Genomic DNA, 25,603 nt, shown 5'->3' with positions numbered 1-25,603 from the left:
ACAGTTCTTAATTGTATGCAGTTGTTTGGAAGGGGTAAAAGATAGGGACTTAAATAGCAGAGGGCTTGAGTACCATGATGATGGGTGTGACATGCTCCCAACAGGAAACTGGCGGACAAAATATAAACTGTTGATTGTTTTAACTGGTAACTTGGATGTCCTTCTCTTTGTTTCAATTTCCTCTGGACCAGCTTTTGTTGCAGGTCAAAGCCTTAACCGGTAGAAGGTACATTCTGCTGTTGTTGTGCAAATAAATGACTAGTGGGCAATATGAACTATTCCTTTGTTTCAGAGCAAATCAGGATTTTCAGTGCTGCTTGTGTATGCCTCGAAGAGACAAACTTGTCTGTAGCTGCACCTGTCCTCATTGCTTAAAGAATTTTGTATCACCCCTTGTTTCCTCTGATGCTTGATGAGAAATGCAACTCCTTTGGCATGCTTGATAACTGTATCTTTTTTTGAAGGCCTTTGCTAAATGAAAATATTCTTAGTCTGTTACGTTTAGTCTAGTGGGTCTTTTAAATTTGCTGTGCTATACTTGCATAAGTTCTGTGTGTAAACAGCTGCTGATACTGATTCCTGTGTCTTTCTTTCATTTGCTAAATGCTCCCCCCACCAAGCCTGTACCGAAGCTTTATTTTAAAGGGTTTGCTCTGTCTGTGCTTCAACCTCTTAGCAAGCTCTGCTATGAAACTGCTATGTAGGAGCTAATGCGGTAAGCCTTGCTGTTAGCACAGCAGCTTTGCATCAGAGCTGCTTTGTGTTTCCCCTTTCGTATCTTCTTCCTTGCTGCTACCTCTCTCCTCCTTCTCCCCCACTCCCAAACCCAATCCCACCAAACTTGGGAGTGCGAACAACAAAGTCTCTGCATTCAGGTGTGGTGACTTAACCACATTCGTAAGAGCTCATGGTGGATAGTGCTCCATGTTTGAAGGGGAAATTTGGGGGAGAGACAGAGAAAGGGAAGTGTGGTTCTTATTTTTGTGGTGGATGGACTGGAATCTAAGATTATCACTTGCAGATCCCTTTTATACTGTTGTTCACCTGTAATTTCGCTGAGTAGAATCACACGCTGTTCAAACTTGCATTTTTCTCTGAATACATTTGCAGTATCAGGGTAAACTAGTGGCACCTCATTTGCATTTTCAGTCTCAGACAGCAGGATAACAGAGATGATATATTTTAAGTGTCTCTTGGAAAAATCAGCTCCCACTTTCTGACCGAGGGATCTATGATCACCAGTGAGTGATACCTGGGTCTGGCAGGCAAGATGGTGGAACTCAGCATTACAAACACATTTTGTAATATTTGTGTAACTGTCATCGCAATAGCTCTTGGTTAATGCTACTGAAGCAGTGCAGTAAATTTGTGGTAGTAAATGAAGCTGAAATAGTGTGACTGACGCTTTGCTCTGTGATGTCACTGCAGAACCAGAGCTGGAGTATAGTGCACTATGAAAGGGTAAGAGTAATGAGTTCCTAATCTTGGACAAATATAGATGTTTAGCTTCCATGCTCATGCTGAGGTGGATTTCTCTTTGCAGAACATCAAGATGCAAAATGATACTTCTTATAGAAAATGAGATGGAAAAGAATGTATTCAAAATATTGAAGGGCTGAGAACACTACTTGTGTTCTGCAGAAATCTGAATGTAAGGTGAATTTATTCTTTAATAGCATAGAGGATGGTGACTTAGAAAAAAACTTGCTGCTATTATTTTCTGATTATGATATCAAATGTTTGGGCTTGTAGGACTACTATTTTTGCTTTACAATTAAACAGAAAAATTACTTGCTTGAACAGCAGAACAGAACTAAGTCCTTTCTGCATATAAGTGCTGTATTAAACGGAACATGCTTATGGTAGCAATTGACGTAGACTGTAGCAAATAGCCTGTACTACAGTTGAATAAAAATTAGTCCATTTTACTAGATATATCTGTAGCAACTGTGATAGAGACTTCTTAATAAATCTTGAGAACGCTTTGGGAATGCAGAAGATAAAATGAGTGAAGTGTAATATTAGTTGGAAATGTTGAATCTTTAAAATTGTTTGTTGCTCAGCTTTGAGAAATGAAAATTGCTCATTTTCAGAATACCTGTTGTCTTGTTACTGAGTTTCAATGCCAAAATGAGGGAGGATATATTTCTACCATGGAGCCCATAGCAGATGCAGAAGAACAAAAAGAACACATAACGTGATCTTGTGCACCTGTCTGTAAAAGACACAATATGATCAAGATCTTTGTGAAAGATACTATGAAGATGAGATATGTAGCAGAAAAATCAGCTCACTTGAAAATTGGCCTATAGACTACAGTTTTATAGGGGACTGAGTTTTAAATGAATTTGTTTTGTTGTTGTACGCTCAACCAAGCTTGTAAATGGTTGTCTAAGCACTTCTAAATATAGTCTGGCTAGCAAGATTGCTGTATGGTCCATGTTAGTTAGCGATTGTGGCAAGTAATTGTTGTATCCTTGCCATAAAACAGAAGAGAACTTAAGGAAAACAGGAGAACTTAAAGCAGTGGGTGTTAATATATTCTTGGTACAGTATAGACCAGATGCAAGATAGATAAACAAGCCTGAACAACTTCTACAAAAAACAGTCAAACAAATGATTGGACAGGAAAATGAAGGTACAGAGAGGAGGAGTTGCTTGGCTTGTGTCATACAACAGGTCAGTGATAGATACTGAAAAAAATTCCAGTGCTTATCTTGTTATGCGATGCTGCCTTGTGTTTGATGGTAGAAGCGTAGAGTTTTGAACAGAAGTTTGCAAACTACATAGTCTAGATAAATTAATGCACTTATTCATTTTGCTCTGCTTTGGTGTGTACGTGGACAGAAAATAGGGGCACTGTGATTGCTTTTCATGCTGTTGTCCAATTATAGTTCCTCCTCCCATCACCACTAGTGACTTTAAACTGCTGGGATAGGGCGTTTTTATAGAAACTCCTAATTTCTTAGCTCTACTTCTTTTGCATGTTGGTGTGAACATGTAAGACCAGATTAAAAGGTACTTAGGCTCTGAACTTGCATTAGTTTTCAGTGGTGTCTTGTAGCTTAGATGCCTTCTGAGCATTTGGTCCGGACTTACTTGTATGGGCTTGAAAAAGTGGAGAAAATAAGTGACCTATCATTTTTCTGCAGCGAGAAAGTAACATGTGGCCCAGTTGCCTGGTCTACGTTCTGAAGTGGGAATGAACCTGGATGTTCTGCATTTGAGCTAGCCAAGACTTGTTGTGCTGGTTTTTGCTGGGATAGAGTTAAATTTCTTCATAGTAACTTGTATGGGGCTATGTTTTGGATTTATGCTGAAACTAGTGTTGATAACACAGGGATGTTTTAATTACTGCTGAACAGTGCTTACACAGTGTCAAGGCCTTTTCTACTCCTCGCACTGCCCTGCCAGTGAATAGGTTGGAGGTGCACAAAATAGCCCCATAGAAGCTACTATGAAGAACTTTAACTCTATCCCAGCCAAAACCAGTACACTTGTGTTCAAGGGTGTTTTTTGCATTTGCAAAATTTACAAAAGGTCCTGTGGTACTTGGGGAAGTGCTCAAAGTTGGGTGGAAAGCAGAGGAGGGCTGAAGAGGCAATATTCAGTTAACAGCCTTTTTGATAGCTCTTTTGGAATAACCTTCCAAGTGTAGGGAATATCAAAGTGACTTGGTTTATTGAATAATGCAAAGTATGCTCTTTATGCATTTTAGACGAGGAGTGGTTAGATTGTTGGTGAATCACATTTGGGGCAAGTTAAAGACAAACACCCGCTTAAGGGGCTTTGTTACAGTGGGAATTCTACTGGGCTGATGCCTCTTTTCACTTGGATAGGTGTCTTGATGTTGAAAGTGAAAATGAATATGTAAGATAACTGTAACAGTACTTTAAAAGAACTATAAACTGTTCGTGTACTGATGGATTTATTTTTATCACCCCTCTCTTCCCCTGTTGGTATTAGTGTTGCGTTTATCAGGATGCTGCCATTTGAATGATCTCTTTTGTGACTATGAGCTGAGATGCTGGAATTATTTAAATAATAAATGTTGCTCAGCATCGGTAACAGAGGCACATCAAGCCCAATGTAGTGCTAAACTTAATTTTACACAACAGAGTCAAATCCACATGCCTTGCTTTCTGTTTGAACTAGTAGGAGACATCAAACAGATAAATTGCAAGCAGCTGCTCATATTTTTATCATTGATATTTACATCTGATATAGAGCGCATTTAGCAGTTTGGTTGACTTAACTGGTTTCACGAGGCAAAAATTATCAGAACATTCAGTTCACTAAATCAAAGGCATCAGACATCTAGTCAGCTTTGGTGCATGTTTATGTGTTAAGACATATAAAGTGGGTAGTCGCTATGTTCTGCACCATCTAAGATGGCATCTACATTGGACCACTCACTGTAGGAATATTAGGGGAGAATAAATGTAGAGGGGAAAGAGGAACATGGAACATAAAGTTGAGGTTGAGAGGAGAGAAATGGAGGAAGTAAAACTAGTGGTGGTTGATATAATGGTCAGCATTTTTTTTTATTCATGTTTTTGATAGCTAAATAAAAATAATTATATTGTGACAAAAATTATGTTGGTATTTTGACATAATTTCTTCAATTTATGCTTTTAAATTTATAGTATGATCAACAGACTTTAAAATAGGAAAATAGGACTGTGTCATAAAATTAATTTCACTAAATATTAGAGCAATGTTTTTTTTTTCTCCCCAGTTGGTTATGTCACAACTTAACTGTATTAATTCAAGTTCTGTAGTTTAGAAATCGATCCGAGTGCAGTGGTTTAGCTCCCTAGTGAAGGGCGCAATTATAATGATACAAAAAAAAATTAATGCAATTCATTTCCTGGAATGAGGAGTGTCTGGGTAACTTATTTCATGTGCGGATGCTGCAGAATGTGTTTGTTGCTTCAAAATATGCCTTGAGTCAGCCCTCCGACAGTAGGAGCTTGCATGCAATAAAATGTTCTATGAGGAGCTCCTCTGAGGAGCGGCTGAGGACTCTGGACTTGTCTAGTTTGGAGAGAAGGAGGCTGAGGGGCGACCTCATTGCTCTCCACAGCTTCCTGAGGAGGGGACATGGAGAGGGAGGTGCTGAGCTCTTCTCCCTGGGATCCAGTGACAGGACGCGTGGGAATGGTTCAAAGCTGCACCAGGGGAGGTTCAGACTGGACATTAGGAAGCATTTCTTTACTGAGAGGGTGGTCAAACACTGGAACGGGCTTCCTGGAGAGGTGGTGGTTGCCCCAAACCCTGTCAGTGTTTAAGAGGCATTTGGACAATGCCCTTAATGACATGCTTTAGCTTTTGGTCAGCCCTGAATTGGTCAGGCAGCTGGACTAGAAGATTGTGGTAGGTCCTTTCAACTGAAATATTCCATTCTAAAAAGACTAGTCTGTGTGAGAAAGGTGCATGGCATAACTGTAAACACAGGAAAACCTCTGGTTTTAGTTGGATCAATGGGTTGAATTAAAGGCCTATGAGCCTGTCAAAGGGTGTAGCCTGTTCCTTGTTAACTTAACCTGGCATAAAATCCTAACTTGCGTTATGAATGCATTTTTACCTTCCCCCACCTTTCCTGTGAAAATAAAACTGATTCTTGCAAAAAAACAAACCAAGCAAAAACAACCCTCAACCAAACCCACAAACCCAAACCAAACACAGGTTCAAACAGTTGTTTGGGGTTGCTAAGGTTTTCCCTTTGCAATAAGTTTCTGCAGCTGATCTTTTTTTGGAGCCTTCACTTCTTCCCCCTGCCGTTTGTTATCCTCTGTCTTAGGCATATCCGAGAGCACTAGTTCCTCTCCGCAAATTGCTCTTCCATATACTTTGTCTCACAGCTCCTAGCACACTTTCTTCCTTGCCCCTGTGTTCCAGATTCTTCTTATGCCCTTGCTCTCTTCCCATCACTTCTTCATTTGACTTCTGGCAAGGATTTCGCAGCCTATCAGCAACTGCAGAATTTGGACCCTCCTCCAGGGGTGGGATTTATTTATGACCAATTAAACAATGTCCATTCATTCTCTACCTAGAAAACAGGAGAATTAGTTTTTTGGTAAAGGGATGCTATTAACTCAGTTTAGGTCTAAAAATATTACTCTTATGGAGAGTTCGGTGTTAAATCTTTTGACATTTGAAATATGTTAAGGAAGACGTTCAGAAAATGGTAGCTGCTCACATATTCTGAATGTTGAAGATAATGATACAATGTTTGATAACCAATTTACATTACATAGTATAATTGTATGGAAGATAAGAGGACAATAATCTTTTTTTTCCCCTCTATAGAGTTCACTTTTAAAAAAAATCATTGTTGGACTTGCAGATCTATCTGTCTTCTATCTGTCTCTATTTGCCAGTTTTCAAAAGGCTTTTCAGAGAAACTTGGCTAAACTGAAGAGTAGTTGTAGTGTACTGTAGTGTTGTATTTTCAGGAGTAAAGCAGGTGACCTGACATAGTTCTTGCAAATAAGTGAATGCATTTGCAATACTAGCAAATAAGTGGTTGCATTTGCAGGCTAAGGTGTTTGTTATGGAACTGAGTTTTCAAGCAGTTTAGAGGGCATATGGAAGCCAGAAAAGGTGGTAGTTCAAATCCTAATTCTTCAAGCAGCTCTGCAGAGCAGGGATGGACCTCTTTTCCATTTCATTGTGGTTCCATGTTGATAAAGGTGTCTGTTTATATAAAAGTTCCCTATTGATGTGCTGGTTAATAATTATAGAATAGGTGAATTGTGCCTATTTTAATTGGTAGTTGGATATAGCAACACACATCTGAATTTTTTAACACGCTTAATTTAGATTTTTATTTTTAAAAAAAAACTTCTTTTTTGTTCTGTTAGATGATGTTGTATTAACTCTTTATCTCTGGGCTAATTGCTGCTATGATTTTAGTCTATGCGTCTTCAAAAAGCTGACTTTAGAATTAGCTAAAAGTAATTTGCTTAATGAAAATATGAGGTACAAAATACTGTTTGTCAGCTAAAAATATCATGAATCCTGAATGTTTAGTGAAACATCATATTTGGGAATTTAGAGAAAATTACTCAAAATCCATTTAGTCCAATTTATATGTAATCAATCACTCTTGTATAGAAAAGGCTTTGTGGGCGTTGGGGAAAGCTAGGGGGAATGATGTAGTGCAGTTAGTAGATATGTTGTCAATGGGACGTTGCCTAGACTTCTGTGTTTCAGACCAACAACAGACATCATTTTAGTGTTAAACTACTGTGATTATAAGGAATATTTCTGATGTCTCTGATAGTTGGTGTGGATGACTACAGCTCAGAGTCTGATGTGATTATTATACCTTCAGCCCTGGACTTTGTCTCACAAGATGAAATGTTGACGCCTTTGGGAAGACTGGACAAGTACGCTGCAAGTGAGAACATATTTAACAGGTATGCTTTTTAAATGTCCTGTCCTGGCTAACGGTATGCAAACTATTAGTCTGATTCAAATCTGACTGAAGTTAATTTGCATGAAATACAAATAACTTAAAAACCCCCAACAACTTTACAAAATTCTTCGGTTTCCACTCCTTCTGTTTGCTGATACTCCTCCTACTTAGAGAGAGCAAAATATTAATCATAACAGAAAAACATGTGCTTCCCTTTTAAGCAACTGTAGTTCAGGACTTCTTGAACTTTTTCATTAATTGGACCATATCCTTTTAGGTTTTTTGTGGATGCTAACATTCCTGTTGACACAGGACTAGAAGATAATAGTAAACTGTATCCATAACTCTGTGTGGAAACTGACTTTAAGAAAATACTTCATGAAAGGTCAGGAGAGGATAATGAACAGCAGTGTAGATTGCCAGAGAAACCCAAGAAGTGTTCTGCAGGATCATCCTCATCCATAGTTTACAGTTTGGCTGTTGCTGCTTCTGGTTATTGAAAATGAAAAACTGCTGAAAAGAAAGTCTTATCTTCCCCAGTTAATACTGTGGTTTACATTTTCCCCTTCTTATTTCTGTAATGCCACTGAGCTAGTTGTTTCATTTAAAAGCACAGGTATTGTAGCATACTTCATACACCTCCCCACCTGCACAGAGACACTCTGCAATGGAATGGAGAAATTCAAAACCAGCATTTATTTTAATTGTAACTGCAAACAGTTACAAGATCACAAAAATGTATAAAATATGTTAAGGTTGAGGTTTTGTGGTGTTTTATTTTAACATAGTTTAGTTTGGGCTCCAAGTAAGTCTTTAATAAAGCATGTTTGCTTTTATGCTGAATTCTTAATTCAGTAGTATGCGGAAGATAAGTCTATGATCAACTACCATGTAGATTAGCCTCTATTTTGTTGTTTGTGGCCTGAGTTCTGTAAGGATTTAGCCCTGTGCTTAACTTTAGTTGTGTGAAGTATACTTAAAATGCCATACATGCATGAACGTCCCCCGTTTGGAAGGTTTTCATTCTGATTGAACAGAAGCTAACAGTTATAGAATGGTTTCTCTTACTATAACCTGCATAAATCAGTTCTGAAATGCCTGATCTTAAAGTTTTCTGTTTTCCTGAAATCTAAAGTTTGTGGTATTTTACAATTTGAGATAAAATCAGCAATTTGCAAACCAGGAGAGATTTTTTGTGTGTTTGACTTTTCATGGGGAGGGAGGGAAGAGGAGCCTTTAAGGCTATAGGTGACAATTATGTAATAAAAGCCAGGGAGGAGAACAAACTCAGAAACTCAAATTGTGTGACTTGGATTTTAAACAAGAGTAGTGGTCCTAATATTTTACTTGCCCTTTTAAGAAAAAAACTGTCTTTCTGAGTCTCTCAGGATGGATTGCATGGGGTGTGGGGCATGCATAAGCTTGAAATCTTTTTGATGATGCTGTCCAGCTTTATGCATCCTGTGCTTGCCTGTGCTTTTCTGCAGGGGAAGATGGGTGGACTAACTATAGTTTTCCCTGTTTTTTTTTTTGTGTTTGCTTGTTTGGGTTTTTTTTGCTGGTATAAACATGTTGTTTAATCCTAGCTCTCTTTGTAGGCCTACTGTGTTATGTAGTATAAGAAAATATGGGAAATAGCATATGATAGCCATTAGTGATATAACTGTGAGTAGCAGTTATATCACTATAAGTGATAGTGAGTAACTATTGTAGGCAGTTTATGATAATTCAGCATTAGTCAGTCTCGGGAATAATTTGAGAGATTTTTATTAGACAGATGAACTGGAGCATTTCATAGGGAAAAGATAAGAATAAACAACTTAAATGTAATTTAATTTATGTCTCTTAGTATGGTATAATCACATCCAATTACTTACATGTAGTTTAATGTTATTTTATATTATGATTGAGTTAATAATATTTTGGTTGTTTCTGTGACCTTGAACCTGCATTTGTGTAGAAACTTCAATTATAGATGCCCAAACCCTTGAAACATAATCATTGAGCCTGAGTAAATTAGGGTAAGATTTTTTAAAATTTTTTTTTCTTTAAATGGATTAATTTGCTTTTAGTGTGGGTTTTTTTGGAAAAAATCTTTAAATATAATTTTAAGTATTATTTATCTTTGCATTTGTTTTTATTATAATTTTCTATGTGGTTAGTCATCTACATATGTATTGTATGTGCAGTGTGTGATTATATTGAATGATTAAAGTAAAGCGATTTTTAACAATTACTACAAAAGCCTAGTGTCTTTTGAGTGGATTCCTTGAGCACTCGTGATTTCTCAACTGGTGTCTGAAGGCCAAAGCCAGTTGCTCTGAGATGGAAATGGATCTATGTCTGCATCCTAAGAAATTTTAGCAGATTGGACTTGGAACTTGCAAATAGGAATTACTTCTTCATTTAAATATGTATGATTTTTGACAGGATGAACTGAAGAAAAAGAGAGTGAGGTAGGAAATCCTTTAACAGCTTCCCAAATGGTGGAAGGAGTTGCTGTGTGACAGTTTTTGGCGTGTTATGGTCTACATCCTCGCTGTTTTAAGTGTTACTGATCAGCACCACAGATGTTGTCTTAAGTCTATGAGAATGGAGGGGAACCTGACAAATATTACAGTAAATGACCCCTCTTGTATCTGAAAACCAAGGCAAGTGGGACTCTGGTTATGGTTTTATTAATGAACAGGCAGCCTCCAGACCAGACTTGAGAAGCATCTCTAGCATATGCCTTAATAATCCAATATCATATGGCAGCAAGAGTAGATGCCGAGCAGAAAGCCAAGACCATCACCCTGAAACACAAGGTCTCCTTGTGTCTGGTAGCACTCGTGTGTGTGCATGCACGCATGGATGAGCATTCCCTTTTGCTATTTGCTTTAAAAACCAATTGCTGGTGCAGATTGGAGCATAGCTTTTGTTTCTTCTCATTTTAAAAATCCTTTGTGGGTTTTCCTAAGCTTTATTGCCATTCACTTGCTTCCATTCCTCTTTAAGAAGGGGTTCAGAAGTATACAACACTCACCAATAGATCTGTTTGAATAGTGAGGCAGTTCCTGAACAACAGACCCTTCCTTTTGATCAGCCTACTTTTTGAGGAATTGCAGTTGCCCTTTCTCTTCAAACCAAGTAGATCTTGGCAGCAGACTCTCATTCATCAGGATGATCAGTCTTGGCTATCAAGACTATATCTACGTATCGATGTAGGTATTTTTAAGCTATCCTCTTGCTATGCTTCTTTGTGTTCTGAAGTACTTCTTTGCTTTTCCCTTGGGAGAATACCTGATATCTTTTGAAATAGTTTTTTTTTTTTTAAATAGTGTAACTTCAAAATACTCATAGAGCAGCACTCAGCAGTAACACTATATTGGATCTCAAAGAGGGATTAAGCATAGGTGTGTGTACTCACGTACAGCTTTCACTGTCTACAGCATAGGTGAAGATTTGGCCTAAAGCATTCTGGGTAACTTGTCTTTTTTGGCTAAAAGATATGCTCCTCTGACTTGATGGCACAGACGTGTGGTTTCTGATATGGTCAGTAGAAGGTAGCCGCCTTGCTTTCTAGACTCCAGATGGAAGAGAGATTGGCATCAGAAAGGAGGCTGTACCATGTGTGGCAATGAATTATTTTAATGTGGTTATCTGATTCCTGACTCCAACGATATAAACCTTGGTTTTACATGTCTGTGATTCTGGAAAATAGTCTAGAAGTTTTTAGAATATATGCTGTTTCAGGAACTAAGAAATCAATTTCTTTCCAAGGAATTAAGGATAACGATAAATTTTTAGATGTAACAGGACTGTACCATAAGCTCTTCCAGTTCTCCACTCCCTTTTGCGGAGTCAAGAATATCATTTTACTGTGTATTTAAAAACTAGGACTTGCATGCAGAAAGTACTCCCACTAAAACAGAAGAATGCAGTTTTCATCCCTCTGTGCTGTAATGCGCATCAAAAACCTCTCTAAGCCAGTATGTTTGGTGGGATGTCAAGAATCTTATTAAGACCTTCCTTAAATGTAAGAAATTACCTTGCCTTACTTTCATTTAGGTATGATCAAATTATAACCAACAAGTTAATTGAGAATTTGGTTATCCACAGCTGCTGGTTTTTTTTCTCCCCACTCACTTTCCTTCTATCTGTGCAGCCTAGCGCAGTGTAAACTTCCTCTTTTTGGGCTATTTGTTGAGTACTGACAATAAGGAAATGCCAAACTTGTACCAAAGCCATACAGGTGAAACTATAGTGACTTCTCATCACTTTAGGATAAAATTAGGTTATTTCTCAAAATCTCTAAATCTTCTTTCCTCTGTTTTCATGTTTCAGTCTTTCAGAGCTGACTGTACGTCAAAGAATAAAATCTAGTAAAAATGAAACAAACCTGAAAACACTTTTTTTTGCGCACAAATTTGCAGATACGTGCATACCAAATAAATTACTTAAACTTAACTTTCACAATATAGATTGAGAAAGTTTACCTTGTAAGTGTACACTAAAATGATATAAGCTGAACTATTAAAGGACAGAATTTTCCCAAAGCACTAAGAGAAGTCTTAATTACTTCAACAATACTGAATGTACCTTAAGAACATATAAAGGTGTTTATTTCGCAATTGGGAGTTTATTCAGAATATCTACTGAGATTGTTTGGGAAAAACAGTGCCAAGCTAAGTTACTACTACCAACACGCACTTAAATATGAAATGTCATCAAATATTGATTTAGAAGTTCTGCAAAAATGGGCAAAGAAAAAATTATTTTCTTTCCTTTTATTTCTCTCTCTTTTTTTTTTCTTTTAACGTATGCTTACTAGCTAAATGCACTCCTTGTGCAGATGAACTCATTTAAATTCTAGAGTAGAAATTTGTTAAAGGGCTAATGATGGCATTTGGTACACAGTAATTATACTACTTAGAACTCCCAGTATTGATTCTAAATAAGGTCAAAGGAGTGTATAAAAGGGGTTTGAATGAGCCAAGCAAAGGTATTTATAGCTCTTCTCAGAGTATATCGTCACAAATCCTAATTATGTCCGTGCGTGCAGAGTCTTCAAAATATCTGTCCCCTGCATGTGGACATAAAGGTGGGGTGTTTGTAATCTATCCCCATTTTATCCCGCTGCTGATTGCAGTGAAGTGTGCCTAGAAGGTATCCTAACTATCAGTTTATCTACCATTGGACAAGCTCTCTCCATGCATGCTCATGAAAACTTGAACTTTGCTAATTATCCTCCACTTCTGTACATAATAGCTGAAGTGCTTGTACTGCATGCTCCATTCCAGCATTTGACTTCTGCCCTTTCTTTGGCCTGTAAGCTATTTAATGGATAAATAGATGCATTGCTGCTTCGGTGGCAGTCATATACCAAAGACACATATGGTGAATAAATAATTTTCTTTGAGAGTTCACAGCTGCAAGGTTATTGATTTGAAGCTTCACTTGCCAGAGCAGCTAGCGAAATTTTCTTTGGACCTGGAGGAATCAAGTACAAGATCTGACTGAATGGGCAAGAAGATGCAATTCTATTAGTTGTTGCAATCAAGACAACTCTGCTGGCACTGAGAATGTGTAAAGGTAGAAGTTCTTAGTGGAGCTTGGTATCTCATTAGAGGCAAGCACTGCACAAATCCAAGACAGTGGCAGGAAAGAAATGGCAAGAAACCATTAATACTAGTCCCAAATTGTGCCCTGATAACCAGGAGTGATGTATAGTAACAGAATATATGTCATTGAAATCACTTGTATTGTCATCGTTAATGTTGGTGGAGTCATTTCTGTCACATACGTACTTGAGGGAGTCTGATTCCCTGTTAGAATGCAGTTTATGAGGATGTGTTGTCATTATCCCTAGAGGAAACCTGCTCCTCCTCTTTGTCCTTGTCACAGGAGGTATCTCCTTGCCTCTTGAGCATGAAGCACGTCTGCCTATTTTTGTTGTTATGTTTGTGTCTAGACCAGACAGGTCATCCTTCAGAGCTCTGCTACAATTTCACAAATGCTCACCTGGTACTCACCTGGCAAGTTGCTGGGCAAGCTACTGCTTGCCTTATGTTATGCTACAGTCCTCTGTTGTAGGCTTTTTGTAGCTTGACCGCCAATGCTTGCATGAGAAGGAAGATCAGACTGCTAGGCAGGGCGCTAGGGACCCTTGCTTACTCTCTACTCTCCAGTAAGCGGAGCATGTTAAAATGTGAGCTTGCAGGGCTCAAGTCATTCCGCATTAGTTGCCTACATGGTAGCTCTCAGCCTGTGGCAAATGCGAGATAGGTTTAGCTCTGTGTCCTATGTTTGTGCCTTGGAGGCACAAGAAGAATTTCGGCAGATTGTTGGGGACAGTGGCAGAACTAGGTCAGAGAATGTTTGGAGGACATGAAGGGACATCATCTCCCAGAACACTGGATGGATGGAGTTAAGAGATTACCCTGGCTGCCTACCCAGTTAGGTTTTCTTAAGTGAGCTTAGCTTGCCCTGTTGCCTTTTGTTGTAATGCTTTTTACCAGAATCTGCTAAATGTAAAAGTACATCCATTGATTCCTTTACAAGTCAAAGAGGGAAATACCACCTGAATGCAGGTGGGGGCCATCTTCTATCTTTAGTCCAGGGAAAAAGTTGAATGTCCCTTCTTAGCTTTGAGTGGATTTAATAAATAAGTCATATGTACTTCAGGTTAGGATTTGTGTTTTCATCTCCTCCTCTTGAGCAGAAGGTTTGTGGCCTTCAGCTTACAAGGTGGCTACTTCTGCATAGCCATCTGTCCAACTCACAGGAACCAGCAAACACTCACTGTGGGGTCCAGCTACCACAGTTCAGGATATTGCTAACAAAGATCTATGAGGAGATGAGTCTTCTTAAAACTCCCAGCATACTAGAGGGCCATTCCATAGTCCCCAGGGGCCAGATGGGATGTAGTGCTGTTTATTGTGGTTCCTTACTTGCTGAGACCAGCTCAGTGGGTCAGTTGACTTGTCTCTTGCTTTCCAAGATTACCTTTAATATGTAGGAGACACGTGCATCCAGGCAGGCGGGTTTATGAAATAAACTTCATCTGTTCCTCTTCTCTTTTCAGAGGTGTCCAGCCCTTTAAAAGACCAAGTCAACTCTGCTTCTAGGTTAGTGTGTCACATAGTCTGTTTCCCTCCCTTAGGATTTTGATAGCTGAACTTCCAACTGTGTATCAAGATCTCTGAGAGATGTTGCACTTTTACCAAGTTGAAAAGAGCGAGGGAGAGGAAATTTGTTAAAGGCAAACAGTTTTTTGCAGTTTGTTTTTTAGAGGATTTTGTTCATCTGTATGTCAAAACAATTTAGTTTAAGATAGTTTTGCAAGTGGCCAATGTGAAACACATAAATTATTGATTTTCAGTTTGAGAAAATGGAAATGTCTGCTTAGCTTTGGGAATTCATGAAAACCTACTGCATTTCTTCGATTGCATGGAATTGTAAAGTTCTCAAGCTTCCCCTGTACACTAGGAATGTAACCATCTGTTTCTTACCAGTTCGTGACCACCGCTCACATTTACTGTTTGTGGTGAACGTGATTGTTTAGCTATGCTTCTGCTCTTGTCTACAGCACTGCTGTTTGTCAACAGTGCTTATATCTAGGGTACCTCCTAACAGTGTTTCCGTCAGTCAGTTCTGGAAATATCTGGCACTTGACCCTTGCTGCTTCAGCATTTTGATAAATTGCCCTGGGGCAGTACAAGAGCTAGCAGCATGTTAGACACTGTTCCTTGGCCCGTTCCACTGTTATAATCCTGCTAGGTCTCTGAACTGATGTTCAACCCATGTTGTCCAAAAGGATGAAAAAAAAGAGTTATGCCATTGCAGGCTGTTGTTGAGGAGGAAGGTTGATTGCCACACATTGCCAGCTGCATTGTTTAAAAACTTAGTGTTTAGGGCTGTCTAGGTAACTGATGGTCATGACTTTGTAACATAGGCTGCAACAGAACCTTAGAGGACAAACCCCCAGATTTAACTATATCTTGTCACTGACAAGTTAATCCTTAGAAAAAATTCTCATGCATTACAATTAGTAACTGAGTTGATTCTGACTTGTTTCATATTTTCTTAATGTTTCATTTTCTACTTTGCTTAATGTATGTCCCAGGCACACATGGGCTAGTACGTTTTATTTTCACAGTGTATACCCATTGCTGTATATAGCATTTGAATGAAGTTTAGCTTCTAAACGTTACCGTCGGTATGGAAATCTTCAGCTTGAGTGTTCATGCTTTTGTTTGTGAAATAAGTTCATAATTCTGTTTAAAACTGTTCTGACAATAGTGGTGTTGTCTTGCTTGGATGGAACAAGTTAGGGAGTTCAGAGGTGAGGATGGAAGGCTGACACTGACTTCCTAACATTCAGCTCCTGTTTGCCCACTTGGTAGATGATTACTATTTTTTATCCTTGTGGCTGGTTTCCCTTATCCTTGTAAACCAAAGGGATACTTTTAATGTTACATTTAAAGTTAACAGTTCTTTAGGATTACACCAAGTATCAGAATTAAGAATTCCCAAAGCAGGACTAAACACATTTACTGAGTTAAAAGTGAATCTATGTAAAATTTTACTGTTTGGTTTAAGAAATTTGTATGCTTGCACAACTTTTTGATTTGGCTGTATTTCTGGACACAAATAATGCTAATTTTAAATCTTTCTTGTAAACTAGGCAAATGGTGGCTCGAAGTTTGCTGGACACTTTGAAGGAAGTCAGTGATGATGAGAGAGATTGTATTGCTGTGTTGGAGAGAATCAGCAGATTAGCTGATGATTCAGGTAGGTAGCATTAAATGTTTTATTGGGTTAATGAGGGAAAGTCAGAATTGCTGAACCTGTGTTCAGCACAGGACCAATACGTTCTTTCTTGTCTTCAATATTCAAAGTAGGCTTCTGCTAATGCAGTGAAATACTGTAAAATTTCATTTTGCTAAATCATTTCGCTACCCCCCCACCCAAAGATGACTTTTTTCCTCACTATTTTCCTCATCAGAATTAAGCCCTTTCAAAATGTAGGATTACCACTTTCTGTCAGTACATTTTTGAATAACCTTTATTATGTACTTTGGCTACTAGGCAGATCTACATGATTATTTTAGATTTGTAGATAAAGATTAATTTCTTGCCTTGAAAAGAATCTTGCAAAACATCTATGCAAAATTACCATTAGTTTTGATAGAATTTAAATGCTGAAGTTGTTCCCTTGGTCCCTTTTGGGCAACCAGTTGTGAAGATAAGAGAGGCAGCAGGAATTGGTAAGCAAGATGCACATGTAAGTAATGAGTAGGAGGGCTCTGTAGATATAAAGGGACTTTTGCTTGTGAATATATTGAGGTTACTGCGTGTTTGGAATAAAAGGCAAAAGCAGAAGAATAATGAAAAACAAACGTGAAAGAAAAGGAGTGCCTAAAAAATGGTGGGGGAGTGGATGAAGGGAAAATTGGTGTGGACAGAGCTGCAACAAAATTCCAGGTTGAAGATGCTCTAGAAAGAATTAAGGGCTTGATTTCAACATAGCTGATGCAGTTGAAGCGCCAGAAGGAAGAAGGAAGGCTTTAGTGGCAAAACATCAGGGAAGATCTGAAGTTCATTCTTTTGTCATTGTAGGAGTGCTATGGAGAGAAACTTGTATTAAATCTTGTATGAGGAGAAAATGTTTCTTCTGTTCAATGTCTGTTAGTTTTTCTCCCTTCTTCCGGAATTGCAGAACATAATGCTTTCCAAGGGTAAAAAGGTATTCTGCTCATTTCTGTTATTCTGTCATTACTGTCTTAATTTAAAATGCACGGGTTTATTTTTCTGAGAGAATGTCCTTGTTTAGCCAGGAAAAATAGCCTGTTGTAAGCATTACATAATTGTATTAAGTACCTCTCCAAGGATTCTTTAAGAGGAAAAAAGTCACTATTCATTTAAAATTAAATGTGTCTTTAATTGAGAACAGTGGCGTGCTACTGTTTTTAGAGCGCTTTGCTGGCAAAGCTCTGCTTCTGAAATCTGTATATACAGTGCTTGTTCGTGTGATCATATTAACAGTTTTGAGCATTAAAAACTTTCTGAAGCTTCATTTCAAATTTGGAAAATAAGACAGACGTGTCCAGGAGAAAATGGCCTTGTGCAGCAACTTAGTAGCCTTAGGCTTTTCATTGGTGACCAACTATGTATGTCAAATTGAAATTCGTTTAGGTAGAAATGCAATGGAAGCCAAGAGTTGAGCTCAAATCAATTTATTTCCTTTAACAAGGGTGGAGTACATTTTTAGTCAGGGTTGATATTTTCTCAGCGTCGGTAAAAGCAGCATTTCAGGCTTTTCCTGCGTTGTAGAAGTTGTCTCACATCTGCCAAACTAGTAGCACTGGATTCTGCAGCTGCCCCGCAAATTAAATTTCTGCAAACTTAACTGTGATTTTTGTGCCTCGAGCAGTTGCAGTATTGGACTTAGACTGTTTCTGTAAGACAGGTTATTAGAATATCCTTGTGTCTTAAACCATGTGAAAATTCATTAGGGAACTAGATCTGCTTTGTATCTTAATATATGTGCTTGACTATTATTCAAACTGCAGCACTGTTGGTTTTTTTTGTTCGTTTTTTGTTTTCTTTTGGGGTTTTGGTGTTGGTTTTTTTTGTTAAGGTTGCTATTACTAGACTTGTTTTTCATTTTTCTCTTATCTGATGTTTTTTTCCATTTATGATTTTTTTCCAACTGGTTCTGTAAAACAAAAAAAGTAACTGAATTTGGACTAAGAAAACATTACAAAAGTATCTGTGTGTTTTGACTTACTTGGTTAGAGCCAGATATCTGTATGGTTGGAGCCATCCTGGAGTCAAGCCTTCATGTTTAAATGCATAAATAAATAAAAATAAACCCAAACTATTGGGAAGTCAAACTATGTACAGGTCTTCTCGTTTCTAATAGGTGATACTCACTAGTCTTATACCTGTTTTTTAACATTTGGAGGTATTTGTCTTCTCTTGTCAAATCAAGTCACAGAAAGCGAGGTACTTGCTTTTTCTGGAAATAGTTGGTGTATTGAGGTTTGGATTGAAGAATGGACCCAGGGTACACAATATCCATGCTGTCTTTGTGCTTCTGCAGCTGTTATCTAAAATACCGATACAGCAGTGAACTAGAAATACCAACTGTCCTAAAGTTGCCTAAGCAGTCCTCTCTCCTGTTAATATTTTGCAATTTCAGAAGTCCTGTAGGTGGGCTGATGTTTTTCAGACATGGTCTTCGCTTGAAAAAGAAACATGTTTAAGGGTTTTTTGGGTTGGGTTTGGTTTGGGTTTTTTTGTTTGTTTGTTTGGGGTTTTTGAGGGGGGGAGTATGGGGGGGGTTGCCTCTTTTTTTTTTTTTTTAAATAAGCTACAATGATACGGTGATTTCTGTGTTTGAGAGCAAAAACAATAATTATTTTTATTCTTCATGTACTGTGATAGCACTTTAACAAGCTAAATGTCATCTCTGTTATGCTAAACACTGCATTAATGTGAAATAAAAGTTAATCTTTACTAGAAAAATATCTGGGTCCAAATATATGATTGTAGGATGGAAGGCACAAAAAATCATGAGACTGTGGTTTGGTATGATTGACACAGATCTTGACATACCAAGTGGCAAGCCATGATGTAAATTTTCTGAGGCATCATGGCAAAGGCAAATATCAGCTCTAAAACTATTTTTAAAAAACTGTTGACAAAAAATTCTCAAAGAAATAGCTTTTGGTGGGAACTCATTTGGACTCTGAATAATGTCTTATTAATATCACTAATTTATGAGAGTTTCTTTGAGGGGAAAGAATTAAGTATTGCTAAAGAATGCTAAGTGGTGTTTTAACGTCTCTCTGTCAACAGCCAGTGTGCAGGTTGCAGGCGGACAGATAGCGAGTTGTAGTGAAATGTATTTTGTGAAGGAGAGTTCCGACTACCTTTGTGTAACTACATATACAAATGATGAAGTGGGTCTTCTCCTGACAGGGCAGTTTGGACCCTTTCGGATGAATTAGTTCCAGGTTACATGTGGTTTTGCAACCTTAAGATCACTAATATGTTTCTACTGGGAAGACATACCCACTTCAGGTGGTATTGGAAATGAGCTGCTCCCGGTGCTGATGGAACACAGGATTTGCTGTGCCCTGGTATCATGTCCTGCTGTATGTAAATGGCAGCACAGAATAGCTGTTCCAGTGGAGGAAACCCAGCAGTGGCAGTTGGGGAATAATCTGCCACCCCCACCCCCCTTACTTGCCAAAGAAACTTTTTCTCCAAATTTCAGTTGTTTGGAAGGCTTATTTTCTTTAGTGTTTGTCTTCATTGCTGTAGTTGGATGTTACTGCGAAGTCTGTGATTTTGCTGTGGGGTTTGGGTATTTTTCAGTCCTTTGGAACTCTGGACTTCCCTACTGTCTTTGGGAGTGAGTTCCCTAGAATAGTTACAGCTGTGGTAAGAAAGGTGCTACCTTGTATTGCTTTTGAATCTGATGTTTAATCACGTTGTAATTTCTCTGTTTCTTTAGGGATGTTGGTTGTGGCTTCCCACTTAGGTTCAAAGACACTGTAAAAACATCTATAGAAGCCAAGAAGCAGCTTGGCATAGAAGCTCAGTGCTTGGCAAACGTTAATTTATTCCCCCATAAACCCTTGTTAGTGATAAAAGTGCTTATCTTTGTATTAAAACAGCTGGGCCTTCTTCATTCTCAAATGTAGACTAGCCGCAGACTTATGTCAGCTTGAACAAGGCCTTTATGTCTGTCTGAGTAAATTAGTATTATTCAAACTTTTTTTTTTGGTACCAGTTTGTGAATGGCTTATCTGATACAAGGCTTCATCACTGTGCACACAAGTACAATTAACTGGCTTCGAAAGTTAGCCTCAGCCATAATTATTGCATTATTGGCATTTTGTTCAGTGTGCTTGCAAAACTGGGCGCTAGAAGCTTTAAGTCTTATTTTCTGCGGGTTCTTTTAGAGGGAGAGTCTGTATCTTCAGACTATTTCTAAAATATATTTGGTATTTTAGTGTACTATGAAATAGATCCATATAGGCACCTTTCTAAAGAAATGATGGGGAAAAAGAAAGTGACTTACTGGAGGACTGGTGCTTGCTTGAATATAATCAACTAAATTTTTTTTCTCCTGAATGAAAAGTAGTCTCTTTACTGCATAGAACCAGTTGTGAATGCAGTTTGCAAAACAAACTGATTTTAAAAAACAATTATTAGACTAATTGGTTATTAAGTTTTGAAGCTGTATAATCAGGCTTAACGTGAATGGCCTCACAACCTTATTGCTTAATAGTGTGCTTAACCTATGTTAGTGAGACCATTTCAATTACTGCTGTTGGTATAGTGAGAGATGCCAGTGACACCTGTCGAATAGCACATATTACAGCATTTCATTTAACAAAATCTTCATATGTAAGCAATATTAATGGGAAGGCTAATACTTGCCTTTCCCAGCTGTCAATACCTCCAGCTGTTTTTTCTCCCCTCCTTCATCTTCATGTTTCTGGATTTTCCATACCTCTTCTCCCATCTCCTGCTGCACTAAGAATTTTTTCCTTTGCTTGATGTGATCCTCTTTTGCCTCTCCATGCACCTGATGAATGACTAACGGTGACTTTACCCTCTCTCATTAGCCTGTATTTCACTCCTCACTCTGCCAGTCAGTAATGAAGTCCATTTCTGGTTAATAAGAGAAAAGAACCTGACTACTGAAGCAGCACACACATCAGACACATCAGTCTTTCTGATAGACTCCTAAGCTAAGAAGGGTGGGCTCTGGTTACAGTGTATTTTCACTTGTCTAGATTTTGTCTTCAAAAAAGGTATGAAACTTGGAGGGACAGATGAAACAGGAAATGAGAGAAATCGAAAGGGAAAATATGGATGACACTAGAAGGAAAAAAAGACGGGAAGGGAAAGTTATATTTGGGAAAGAAGGGGATAGATAAAATTTGAGTTGATAAACTGTAGAACTTATTTAAACTTTGTCTTTGATCATGCAAATGATGTTCAGTTTGAGAGTAGATGTGTATACAAATCCAGTACTATTGCCATGCCGTTGGCAGATTGGCATCTTAGTAAGCTGTAGAACTTATATTCAGGCTGAATACAGAAATGGGGATCTATACAAGGGGAAGGGCTTGAAGGTGTTTTCTGCACTGCTTGTTTTTCTCTAGCACATATGAATCAATATTTTCATTTGTCTTTCACCAAAATTTTTTTTTTTGAAGAATGAAAGTGTAAATGCAAACTACTCACAACCCTTAATAAGCATAAATATTAATATTATTAATATTCAGGTGTACTTAAAACATGCATCAAAATTGTCAGTTAAAGCAGCGTTAACATCACCAGTAGTTGTTTTTCATACACACTTTTACAACACAAAAACCTTACAGCCCCTCACAAATGTAGGGGAAATTGACTGCTGCTTGTATTCCAGAATGGTCATTTTGGGATAATGAAATCTTTGCAGAATTTCTTCCAAATACTGTACGTTGTTGCAGAATAAGCTATTGTGAAATAAATCTAGTTGTGAGCTGGCTCTGGAATAATTACTTCATTTACAAATAACTGTTCTGGAGCAAGTAGTTAGTATCATACTGTGCAGCTCTGCAATAATCCCCTTTTAATTTCCAGTAGACAGCTAACTGTGGTGCTTTACTTCCTCATAGCTGAAGCGAAATACAGAGCGAACTGAAGCCTCAGCAGGGGTGAAATAAACATTACACATTTGTATAGGAAAGCTAAGTGTATGTGCTAGGAATAGCTAGATGAGTATGTTGGCACTTTGCTTACATGAGAGATGGTGTCAAATTCTAGAGGAAATTTAAATGTTTTTTCATGGGTGAGGAAGGAACAGTTAATTACTTCTGTGATTTTGGAGTCAGTTTGGGATGTTGACTTAAATGGTGATTTGTGAAATAGCTAAAACTGAAGGTTGGTGTGTGCAGATCAAAGTCTGCCCAGGTTCTGGAGATGTTGGTTGGAATATATTGCTGGTTTCATGTGGTCTGGAAATCGAGAGGTAGAACTGTGTCATTTTATTCTGCCACCTTCTTTTCAAAGTCATTTCACAAACAGAAGAAATGGAAGTCTATTTTCCCTTTCTTCTGTCATTCTTCTAGTTGTGCTTGATTTCTAAAACTCAATTCAGTATAATTCTGTATCTAGAGAATACACAAGATCTGGTAGAATGAAATAAAGTGCTAGTGAATGAGAAAAACAAGTATGAGTGTGCTTCTGAGATCTAATTTTTTATATTAATATTTCTTTTCAAATTTTTTTGTTTTGACAACTTGCAGCTTTTTTTCTAGTAGCCTGCTACTTTAAGGTATAGACTTGTACCTTCAGGAGATAGTTTGAAAAGAGCAGCATTGAAAAATACTTCCTCTGCCAAACGGAAAAATACTGTTCCAAGCAAATGTTACGGAGAACCTAATTGTACACAGTGATTTTTCCAGAGTGCCTAAAATAGAAACTTTCAGTCTTGATGTGAAGCAAAGTTCTCCACCCTGATTTTGTTTATACTGTGTGAAAACCTGGTCCTGATTGTATTGTACAGTGCAAAAAATATGTAATACAGATGTATTCCCCAGCTGGATGAGCTTATGCTTTAAGAAGCTGCATGTAATAATTTTAACTGATACTGCCATGCTCTGTCCACTGTGTTGATGACCAAACCATAAATTTGGTTATAAACAACAGAAAAGTTTAAACTGAAATAGCAGACAGTGTCATGTATTGAAGCCTGCTGGAATCTGTATTTGGAGCTGCCACCCGTCTAAGCTAAAGACGAAGCTGAGGAATGGATGAAGGGAATGAGAAAGTGCTGTATCTTTAGTGGAAATTTTTTGCATTGTTGCTTGGGTCTTTAGGAAACATAATTCAAGAAAAAGCTCTAGTGTAACCCCATCAAACTGCAAGATGAGGCTCTATTCAGTATACACTGGAACATATACTTCAGCATTTAGAAGAATTGAGCTCTTATCTAAATTGGTAAGCTTAAGGTTCAGGTTCTTGCATAGCAGCAGTAATTCCCCAGAACAGCACAAGTGCCTTTTTGATAGCGAATTGTGGTGTTGCATTACACAGCCAGTTACATACACAGTGCTGGTTGGTTTGTTGGTTTGAATTGACCTTACTAAGATCGCAGAGCCATGTACTTAAAAGTTAGGGAATGTAAGAACTAAGGTGACTTTACAGTTCTAATTCATTCCTGGGCATGAATTTTTCAAATCTTTAATTGCATCATCTCATCTGTCTATGATCCTCACAAAGCCAGAGCTTACTTAGTAGCTCAGGAAGAAGGAGGCTCACTTTACATGAGCAGTTCTTCAATATTGTCGGGTGGCATGGCCACTCTCTTAAGTGCTGCATAATAGATGAACCCTGTTGTGAAGAAAAAAGGATCTTATGTTTTTGGTTCTCATTGCTCTCTTACTGGAGTGCTTCATAAAGAAATTTATGAATTCAATTTCACAGCAAACCTAGTCAATTTGGGGAAGGGGAGTGTTGCCATTACATTACCAGTGGGTGGGCAAACTGTAGAGGTATCAAAATCAAAACAGTGCCCGTTTTGAGTGCCTAGTATCTGAAGCTTTTGATAGCTCTTGATATGCTTAATAGAGCGCTTTTGTTGGGTTTGATTGCAGTGGTGGTATTTCTTCAGCAGTGAAGACGCAGAGTTCTGACTGCAATCAAATGAGTAGTGTGCAATTACTCTGGAGAGTTTGGCTTGAGCATTTTGCACAGCTTCACGCTAGGCAAAGGAACGAATAAGGTTTCTCAGCATTTTACTTCTTTCACTCTGTTTTGATGGTAATACCACAGTAAGCAGTTCCTGCGCCCTTTTACCATCACTTGCTTGCTTCCATAATCAGATAGTTCTGCTACTTGAGGAAAATGTGTGATTGCACAGGGAGACCAATCTAAGTGCCAGTTCTTGCTGCTTAATCATGCGGCTGTGGTGGGGCAAAAGCTGCGTCAGCCAGATCAGTTCTTTGATATGGTTTGTAGTCTGGCTGCACGAACAGTTGCATTGGCATAATGGAAAGGCCAGCAGCAAGTTTTGGGCTTGGGAGGGTGGGAACTGCCTGAAGCGAATTTGAAAACAATTTAAGAAGTGCTGCTGCCAGATGTGCAGGCTCAGCCAAATTTTTCTTTCTCTCTCCCCCTCCCCTCTGCCCTCCCCACATCAGTCATCTCCTGTCTACTGCAAGGAATGAGGCAGGGGTCCTAAGAAGTGAGAACGAGATCCTAGAGATAAGTGTTGTGACACAAGCTTCTTGTACCCTTAGATCATGTCCTGGGCATGTTTTGAAATAGCAGCCTTATGGGAAAGGTGGGAGCGAGTCCCTCTAGTGCTGGCATTGGGCCCTGGTTCCAGTTTCTTGTCCAGCAAGTTTCAGTCTCCCTTCCCTTTTAGTCACTAGTTTCATCCTTGTCACTCACTTCTCAGCCCTCCATCCCTCCCTTACCCAGCCTGGTGGTTCCTCATTCTGCTCTGTTTCCCATCTGCAGCCTTTTTAAAAGAGTTGATCTTGGGAAAGGGGCTGTGTATAGTCTGTCTGCAGTGATGATCGCTTCCTCCATCTCAAAACATGCTCAGCAAGGAAGGACTCTTCAATTTGTAGTTGCTGTGCTCTCTGTCAGCTACTGGGCAGGTTCAAATGGAGCGTGTTTCCAGGGCCTCTTAGCTCAGTCACCTTTGGGCAGGTTTTCACACAGATGGAAAAAACATGTTGAGATGTAAAAGGACTCCTTTCTCTGGCACATTTCAAGCCCCTCTTCCAGAAGTGAAGAAGCTAGGCCTTGTCAAATAAGAGGACCAGAATTCAACGTAGGAAGAAAATAGATGGTTTTGCCAAGTTTAGTCTTGAAAACAGCCTACTTTGGAGACTTTAATAGTAGGAGGTGCTGCAAGCTCCCAGTAGAAAGTTAGACTGAAATTAGAAACTTAGACTAAGCATGGTAACTTTTTATTCTCTGACTACGTTTTTTAGAAAAACTGCAAGTAGTAGTATTTCCTTTCTTCGCATTAATATGATATGTAGAATTTAGCTTTCAGAATTAATGATCTCATTAACTATTAAGTTTGTCCTATTTACAGGTGCTTATTTTGGTCAACTGTCATGTTTAGTGCTACAAACATAGCGTTCCCCAAACTAGAATTTAGCCTTTTGT

General features: G+C 38.4%; 1 protein-coding gene across 14 annotated transcripts in view; it reads left to right on the top strand.

Annotated features, from left to right (window-relative positions):
• PPP4R1 (protein phosphatase 4 regulatory subunit 1) overlaps positions 1-25,603 on the top strand; it is a 69,662-nt gene that overhangs the window by 8,636 nt on the left and 35,423 nt on the right. For 7 of the 14 annotated variants that reach the window (XR_012672381.1, XM_075142076.1, XM_075142078.1 and 4 more), the window contains 2 exons: positions 7,289-7,424; positions 16,092-16,198. The exons of 1 other annotated variant lie outside the window; for it this stretch is intronic. Coding sequence is in view for 10 of the 13 variants with exons in the window: in XM_075142076.1 (XP_074998177.1) it covers positions 7,289-7,424; positions 16,092-16,198 (243 nt within the window). In the remaining 3 variants the exon portion in view is untranslated. Of the gene's footprint in view, positions 1-7,288; positions 7,425-14,489; positions 14,533-16,091; positions 16,199-17,026; positions 17,154-25,603 lie in introns of those variants that run through there. 6 more of the 14 variants (XM_075142077.1, XM_075142079.1, XM_075142083.1 and 3 more) reach the window with 5 other exon arrangements.

This window comes from Calonectris borealis, chromosome 2, assembly GCF_964195595.1.
Source record: "Calonectris borealis chromosome 2, bCalBor7.hap1.2, whole genome shotgun sequence".
Classification (NCBI taxonomy): domain Eukaryota; kingdom Metazoa; phylum Chordata; class Aves; order Procellariiformes; family Procellariidae; genus Calonectris; species Calonectris borealis.
Note: the sequence above shows the minus strand (reverse complement) of the source record. Positions and strands in the feature narration are given on the sequence as shown.